Here is a 6907-nt window from a genome sequence, read left to right as displayed (position 1 = left end):
GGAGGTGTTGAAGTTGGTGGAGTGAGTGATTTTGTACAAGGTGTTCAAATGATTTGAGTAAATTTCGGAAGGTAAATCTGAAAATGGAAACGCACGATTCAAGCCGGTAAGAAGAGCAGAAAACATTTTAGCACTGCGTTCCTCAACAACCTCTTCTTCGGATTTCTCTTCTTTCTTAACAGACTTTCCTCCTTTTTTACCTTTCTTGAAAGCTTTTCTGTTATTCTTTCTTCCTCTTTCGCTCTTTCCGAGCACTTTGTCCTCAGCTGCATCTTTCAACGCGGGATCAGACTCAATAAGAATTTTCTCAAAAAGAGAGAAATAAGTTTTTACTAATGAGTTAGCCAAATCGGTATCACCACGCAGCAAGATAGTTTGGTTAAGAGTCAAGATTGTGTAATATTGCGAATGGTAATCGTGGTTCTTTTGAAGCACCATGTCTGTGACAGAGTCAGTGACAATCTTTTTCATAGCGGGATGAGTTTCCTCTAATTGAAGAATCTGGTAAGATGTTTTTGCAGCAACTTTGTTCTCAACATCTCCAAGTTTGTTAACACCCAATCTGAGCAAGTTTGCTTCCTGTTCGGGTTTCGCTTTCAAAAGGTCAAAAATGTGCAGCACAACGTTCATTCTCACGTGCAAAATAGGGTCGTGACTTAAGAACTCTAAGACTTGAATGAACTTGAAATAGCTTTTTTTCAAGTGATCCTCGTAATAATGCAAAGCCAAGGTAATAACGTCCGCATTTTTGTTGAGCTTCTGCTTCGGGAATGATAAAAGTTTTCTGTCAGGCAAGAGACCATTGAGAAACAAATCCTTCAAAGCGTTGATCGCTTGCAAAGAAGCGGTTCTAGATTTCTTTTCACAATAAGACAAAAGCGTATCAAAAGCTTTTAAGTTATGTAAAGGAGCTTCCTGGACCAATAAGGTCAATGCAGAGATTTTATCGTTCAATGTACCGTCAGAAAGTATTTGGGACAAAAACTTTCTCTGGGAATTGTTCGACGTAAATTCAGTCAAGTACGTCTTGTTCTCGGAATCTATCAAAGCTTTTGCTTTCTCTGTAAGTCTCTCCAAAGCGAAACGGTCCAACTTTTCAGGTTCCTCTATAGCCGGTGTTTCAATGTTGTACCAGTCGATTCTGCACTCTATGAGAAGTTTTTCTGAATTCACAGATTGAACGTTGTTGATTTTGTCGCTCTGGCGCTTGTCTTTCTTCTCCTTCGCCATCTCAGCAACAAGAACTGTTGATTCCTCCTTTTTCTCAATCACTATGGGTTCCAGTTTCACTTTCTTGGTCTTCTGCTCTTTTTTTTTGGGCTCTTTCTTTTGAGCCACCAGGCCTTCAATTTCTTCTGAGTCTTTCTCTGCTTTTCTTTCTTTTCCTTTGTCAATGAGTTGTGTTTCTTCCTCTTCTTCTTCAACAACATCGACTTGACCGGAGAACCCAAGTCCGTTCATGAATTTGGACAAGTCGGAGTTAAAGTTGTTATCCACACCCTCGGGACAATCCACAGAAATCTGCTCAATTTCATTATCAACGCCTTCTACTAGCTTTAAGTCTTCTTCAGTGGCTCCCAAAGCAAGTGCTTCACGTCTAAGAATATCCACCTCGTCATTGTCTAGAGCCTGATCCTGAGTATCATTTTTCTCTGACTTCCCAGATTTCTCCTTCCTGGACTTCTTGTCTTTCTTGTCTTTTTTACCGGTCACTCCGGTTTTCGAAGTAGACGTCTGCTTTTCGCTCTTCGCTCCCTTAGCCTTCTTGCTCCCGCCAGTTGACTTACCATCATGTCCCTTTGATGCGCCTGACGGCTCCCCAGATGAGAGCTTAGAGGAGATCTTATCTTTGAGAGCACTTATGCTCAACTTTGAGCCATCCATGCTTGCAGACTTAAGCGTTAGAGATTCCTCGTGGTGGAAAATTAGGATGCGATGCCCATCACGTGCAAACCTTCGTGAATGGTGATCACGTGATGTAGACCTCGCACTGAAATTGGATCCTGATACATAACTTATAGCTCTAATACCTAGATCTCAAAAAAAGTGTTCTCTTATTTGCCAGAATCAAAAGAAGTTGCCTATTCATTGCATAAAATAAATAAAAAAATTGAAAAAGAGGAGGGTTTTCTACTTTTCAGTCCTCAACTTCAAAACTTCTTTGAAACACAAAGGAAAGTGGTTTTTTTTTAAATATTACATTGAAAGTATTGCAACAAGTTTGCTTGCTTCTTGCCAAAAGACAAACATAGTTGACTTTGTTTTTCACAGTTGTATTTTTTGATGAAACCCCCCCCCAAGTCGTAAGAAAGCACGTAAACCTGGATACTGTTTGAAAAAGTACAATTACGGTCTAAAGGTTGGATGCTGAACGTTGTGTGAATTGCCAAAGTTAATCCGAGATGCAGGACATTTTTGATCCAGTTCGCACCGAATACAGATATTCCTCTTTAATTGCGCAAGCCTCGAGCTTTTGCTATTTCAATCTTCTTAATAGTACGATACATTCAATTTGTTAGCACGCCATATACGGCTGACTAGAACCTACTGAATATTTGTTTTCTCATCTTCAGTTGCCTTTCCCGATGTGCCAAGACATTTGGCCCAAATTCAAGACCCAACAAGTCTCTCGCTCGCCGGAAAAACAGAATTTACCATGCCCGTATATACTTTCAAGGAAAGTTTTGGGCACGGGATCTTACGCAAATGTGTATGAATGCAAAAATGCAGCCACTGGTGCCCACTATGCCGCAAAGAGGTTCAGTAAACGACTCATATACGGAAATGAACTGATGCTTCAGAGGGAATTCCAGGTGCTCAAAACTATACTGCGCGGACATCCCAATATTCTCCTGATGATCGATTACTTCGAAACATCAGATTTTTTTTATCTCGTGACCGAGTTGGCTGTGGGAGGTGAACTTTTTCAAAGAATAACTGAGGCTCCAGAAGGGAAGCTTAACATTGTTGAAACGAGCCATATTACGTCGGTGATATTGCTTGCAATAAACCATTTGCATAGCAACGGCATCGTACATCGAGACATCAAAGCTGAGAATATTTTGTTTGCATCCAATACTTCTAAAGCAAGCCTGTTGCTTCTTGCAGATTTTGGCCAGGCCCGAATTCTAAAACTGGGCGAGAAGGCTCAATCTTTCGATGGTACATTAAGCTATCTTGCCCCAGAAGTCTTATCTAAGTGTGGTCACAGTTTTCCTGTTGATCTATGGGCAGTTGGGGTCCTAACATACTTCATGTTATGTGGGTATATGCCTTTCGATTGCGACACAGATGCAGAAACAAAACATTTGATATCCAACGCAGATTATATTTTCGAGCCCGACGATTACTGGTCAGCCATTCCAGATACGGCAAAAGACTTCATTTCTAAGTGCCTCAAACTAGACCCTAGCGAACGTATTACAGCGCAAGCCGCATTGGAGCATGCTTTCGTTCGCAATGCCGGATCCAACATAAAACCTGCATTTTCTTCGAATTCTCTTCAACAGCTTCAAGAGAAAGTCTTGAGACTTCATAACTCAAGGAATGCATCTTCACTCAACTGGCTGCATGGACAGATGACATCAAGTAGATCGCAAAAAGAAGAATTTTCCTTTTCCAATTTATCCACAAATCCGAACTCATCCTATGGGTCCAATCTTACATCATCAAGCTGCTTGCTTGACGGTCGTATATACGCATTAGAAGGAGGGAAATGCCATTCACCCGAAACAGTCACTAGCTTTACGACACCGGTAACTTCTGCTCTAGCGTCTCGCGAAGGTTCTAGAATGGGGTTAGACTCCTTCATGATGGGTCTTGCCCTGCAAGGAAATGCACCCATAGATGACACGAAAACAGGCAAAGCAGAATTTACTCTATAGGCATATGATGTATCATTAGATAGTTGAGCAAGACTTTCCTATTTTTTTGCACGTGTTCCCTGCCCTTGCTTTAACCTGTGATTTAGATAGCTACCGCACGTTGTAATTTTGTTATGCTTCCCCAAGTTGGATCGCAGAATGCAGCAGATGTTGGCCTGATCTTTAGTTACCGGAAAACAATTTACCAGTTTACATCTTTGTTCCAAGAATGATTTTGGTTTAGGGCAGATAATATTCAATCAAGATATAAGAACTAACGAGCTAACAATGGCCTAAGCCTTTTGCTTATTTAACTATTACGGCTCTTCATAATGACCGTTCAAGACAAGACTGTTTACGAAAGAGTGCACTATGTATATTGCCGGAATGAAGACTCTTTTTTGAATTGTCGTATCCAAAAAGAGGCGACGAAAAGTGAAGCTGAAGCTTGGTCCTGCTTACAGAAGGCAGAAGCATTAGATCCCAAAATAAGTTCCGAGTTGCTGGACATGACAATTAAAGGGTGTAGCGAGTTGATGTTCTTTGAGAAACGCGCTGGTAACATAGTTGTCGGAGTTGCAACGGAAGTGTTCGAGCCAACTGTGTTTGACGCTTGGTTCTTGCAAACGATTCTTGAGAATGGAGATTTCTCTTTCAATAGAAAAGTATCGGGGAAGTTCAAAGAGCTGGCGGTCGAGTTTACTGAGATCTTTGAAAATTCGATTAAAAATGCAGCTAGAGTTGACAGGTGGGAAGAAGGACGCGAGAGTTTCATCGAAAACGTTCGGTTTTTTACATCGAGGCAAATACCAATCGAGGCTGTTCTCCCAGCTTTCCCTTGCAAAACACAAAATCGTGACAAGGCTCAAGAGGGTAAGCCTGATATGGGCGAGGAGCTTGCTCTCAGAAGAATTATAGACTTTGTTCAAGCCGTCAACAAGGTGTATGCTCCCGGTATGAAATTCTACATTGTCAGCGATGGACATGTCTTTAGCGATTGCATAGGTGTCGACGACAATGTGGTGGATACGTATACGGCTCAGCTTATTGAGATGTATGAGCGGATCAAACCTGAAGATTTTAACGGAATCTTTTTCAAAGGACTTAACGACTGCTTTAAGTCAAGCTCAAAAAACGTTATTGCCACTCATTTGGAAGACATCAAAATCGATCATCACTTGGACACAATGGTAGATGAAGAAACTGACGTCAACCGGAAAATTCTAATGTTTGGATGTGACGACAATGACAATCTTCTTAGAGAGCAAATCAAGACTCCTGGACATGCTAGGCTTTTCTTATACCGGGGTTTCAACAAATTCATGTCTGAAGATTTGGGGCGGACAACTGCAGCGCAAAAAATGTCTGGCAAGAAGTTCAAAAAGATGGTTTCGCTAGTCTCATACGAGATGATAAGACGTAACGACGCGTACTCAAACTTGGTGGAGTTGGTGTTTCCATTCCACCTCAGATTGTCGATTCACGCCCATCCAAACTGTGGCCCTAAATTTGGTATCAGATTGTTGAACCCAGAAATCTGCTCGACTGGTTGTCACAATCAAGACGAAGAGGACAGGTTATTACACATTCCCACACCATGGCATAATGCCATTTTTAAGGTGAGCGACGCACCCAAAATGATTATTTCCCCGGCAAAGCTTGCACGCGAATATGAAGAAAACGAAGGATACACTGGAGGTTGGGATGAAGCCCAAAGATGCTTCGTCTTCACTCGGGAATAAAAACGCCTCTCGATAAGCGCCTGAATCTCTCAATACGTCTTTAGTTCTTTTACCAAATAGTGTGTAGATGAACACCCACAGGTTTTGTGTTTTCAATCTAAAGTTGTCTCTCGTATACGGAAATGCTGTAGTTTCTAAGCACAACAGACTTTTCTTTTTGTAATTTGTCTAGAGTCGTTTGAAGCTCCTCCAGTCGTTTCCATAAACGGTCGCTCAAAAGATTGAACCAGCCATTGTGACGAAGACACTTCCTGCGGTCTTTCAAGCACATTTTCCCTTCATGGAAGTCGGGACCTGCATTGTATTGTTCCACTGCATAAGTTATCTCTTCTTCGAACGTGACACGTACATCTGTATCAATCGATTTATCCTTGGGGAGATCTTGGAACAAGTTTGTGTTGAGATCGCACTGGAAGCAACAGAGATCAATTTTTATGGATCGGCTTTTCTTTTTCTTCGATTTTTGAGCGGTTTCCTCTATGTGTGAGGGCGCCGCTAAAGCCAGGATCTCTTCATTGATGATGGCAACCATTTCCTTGACCCTTGACAAGTATTTTGTCTTTGCTTTGTTTTGTTCGAGCTGTGCTTGTATTTTCTCTTGCATTTCTTCATTGTCAGTGAGAACTTTCTGAACCAGTTCAGGAAGCTTTTCCATATCTAACAGCAAGACCTCAGGAAGCTCAGGAAAAGTAGAACCCATGGAATTGAGCTCAGCATAGCTTCCACAGTAGTTGACTACAAAATTGAGATCGCTAAGCGTTAGTACCTGCGACCCAGATAGTTTCAGCAACATGAAGGCTTCGCCACATTCATCGGAACAATACTTTGATTTCTCTGTCGCTCGTATGGGCTTCAAGCATCCCAACATACGACATTTTCTATTCCATCGAGTCACACCACTACCTTTCCATTGACAAAACTTGCAGAAGAACTTGTCAAGAAGCTGGGTATACTCTGGGTCTATCCGCATACATTTTGTGTGGAACCACTCTTCACAACCGTCACATGAGATCATCAACTCTCCATCAGAGTCAGGTTTGCGACACACACAGAAAAGCTCTTCTGAGTTGAGGCTGAATTTGGGTGCTGCCACAAACTTTTTGTATTGCTTGGCAATGTCCTCCAGTTTTTCCCAGTCGTCCGACTCAAGCTTGGGCCTTTTAGGCTCATGCTCATTTGACAAGGACGGGGATTTTGACTTTCGCTTGTGGCCATCAGACTCGAGGTCAAAATCGTGCTTTCCGTCCATAGTATAAGAAAAAGAATGAGTCAAGACCAGATATCTACGGTCCCTTGGGTATT

At 41.9% G+C, this 6907-nt stretch overlaps 4 protein-coding genes across 4 annotated transcripts in view; 2 read left to right on the top strand and 2 right to left on the bottom strand.

Moving 5' to 3' along the window:
* MAK21 (RNA-binding ribosome biosynthesis protein) overlaps nucleotides 1-1884 on the bottom strand; it is a gene marked incomplete at both ends in the record, with an annotated part of 4543 nt that extends 2659 nt beyond the window's left edge. The window contains one exon of the mRNA XM_018858522.1: nucleotides 201-1884. Coding sequence (XP_018713864.1) covers nucleotides 201-1884 — 1684 coding nt within the window. The remainder of the gene's footprint in view (nucleotides 1-200) is intronic.
* A 586-nt stretch (nucleotides 1885-2470) lies between these two features.
* Nucleotides 2471-4157, top strand: CMK1 (protein kinase). Its single transcript, XM_018855501.1, has one exon. The coding sequence runs from the start codon at nucleotides 2586-2588 to the stop codon at nucleotides 3882-3884; it is 1299 nt and encodes a 432-aa protein (XP_018713863.1). The 5' UTR covers nucleotides 2471-2585; the 3' UTR covers nucleotides 3885-4157.
* Nucleotides 4158-4195: 38 nt separating this feature from the next.
* Nucleotides 4196-5605, top strand: DIT1 (Dit1p; the record flags this gene model as incomplete). Its single annotated transcript, XM_018856719.1, has 1 exon — nucleotides 4196-5605. The coding sequence occupies one exon, from the start codon at nucleotides 4196-4198 to the stop codon at nucleotides 5603-5605; it is 1410 nt and encodes a 469-aa protein (XP_018713862.1).
* A 97-nt stretch (nucleotides 5606-5702) lies between these two features.
* On the bottom strand, nucleotides 5703-6854 carry SPP1 (Spp1p; the record flags this gene model as incomplete). The annotated part of the gene is made up of 1 exon (XM_018856946.1): nucleotides 5703-6854. One exon carries the CDS (start codon nucleotides 6852-6854, stop codon nucleotides 5703-5705), a length of 1152 nt encoding a protein of 383 aa, XP_018713861.1.
* Nucleotides 6855-6907: the final 53 nt, after the last annotated feature.

The sequence above is a fragment of the Metschnikowia bicuspidata genome (genome assembly GCF_001664035.1).
Source record: "Metschnikowia bicuspidata var. bicuspidata NRRL YB-4993 chromosome Unknown METBIscaffold_1, whole genome shotgun sequence".
Lineage (NCBI taxonomy): Eukaryota > Fungi > Ascomycota > Pichiomycetes > Serinales > Metschnikowiaceae > Metschnikowia > Metschnikowia bicuspidata.
Note: the sequence above shows the minus strand (reverse complement) of the source record. Positions and strands in the feature narration are given on the sequence as shown.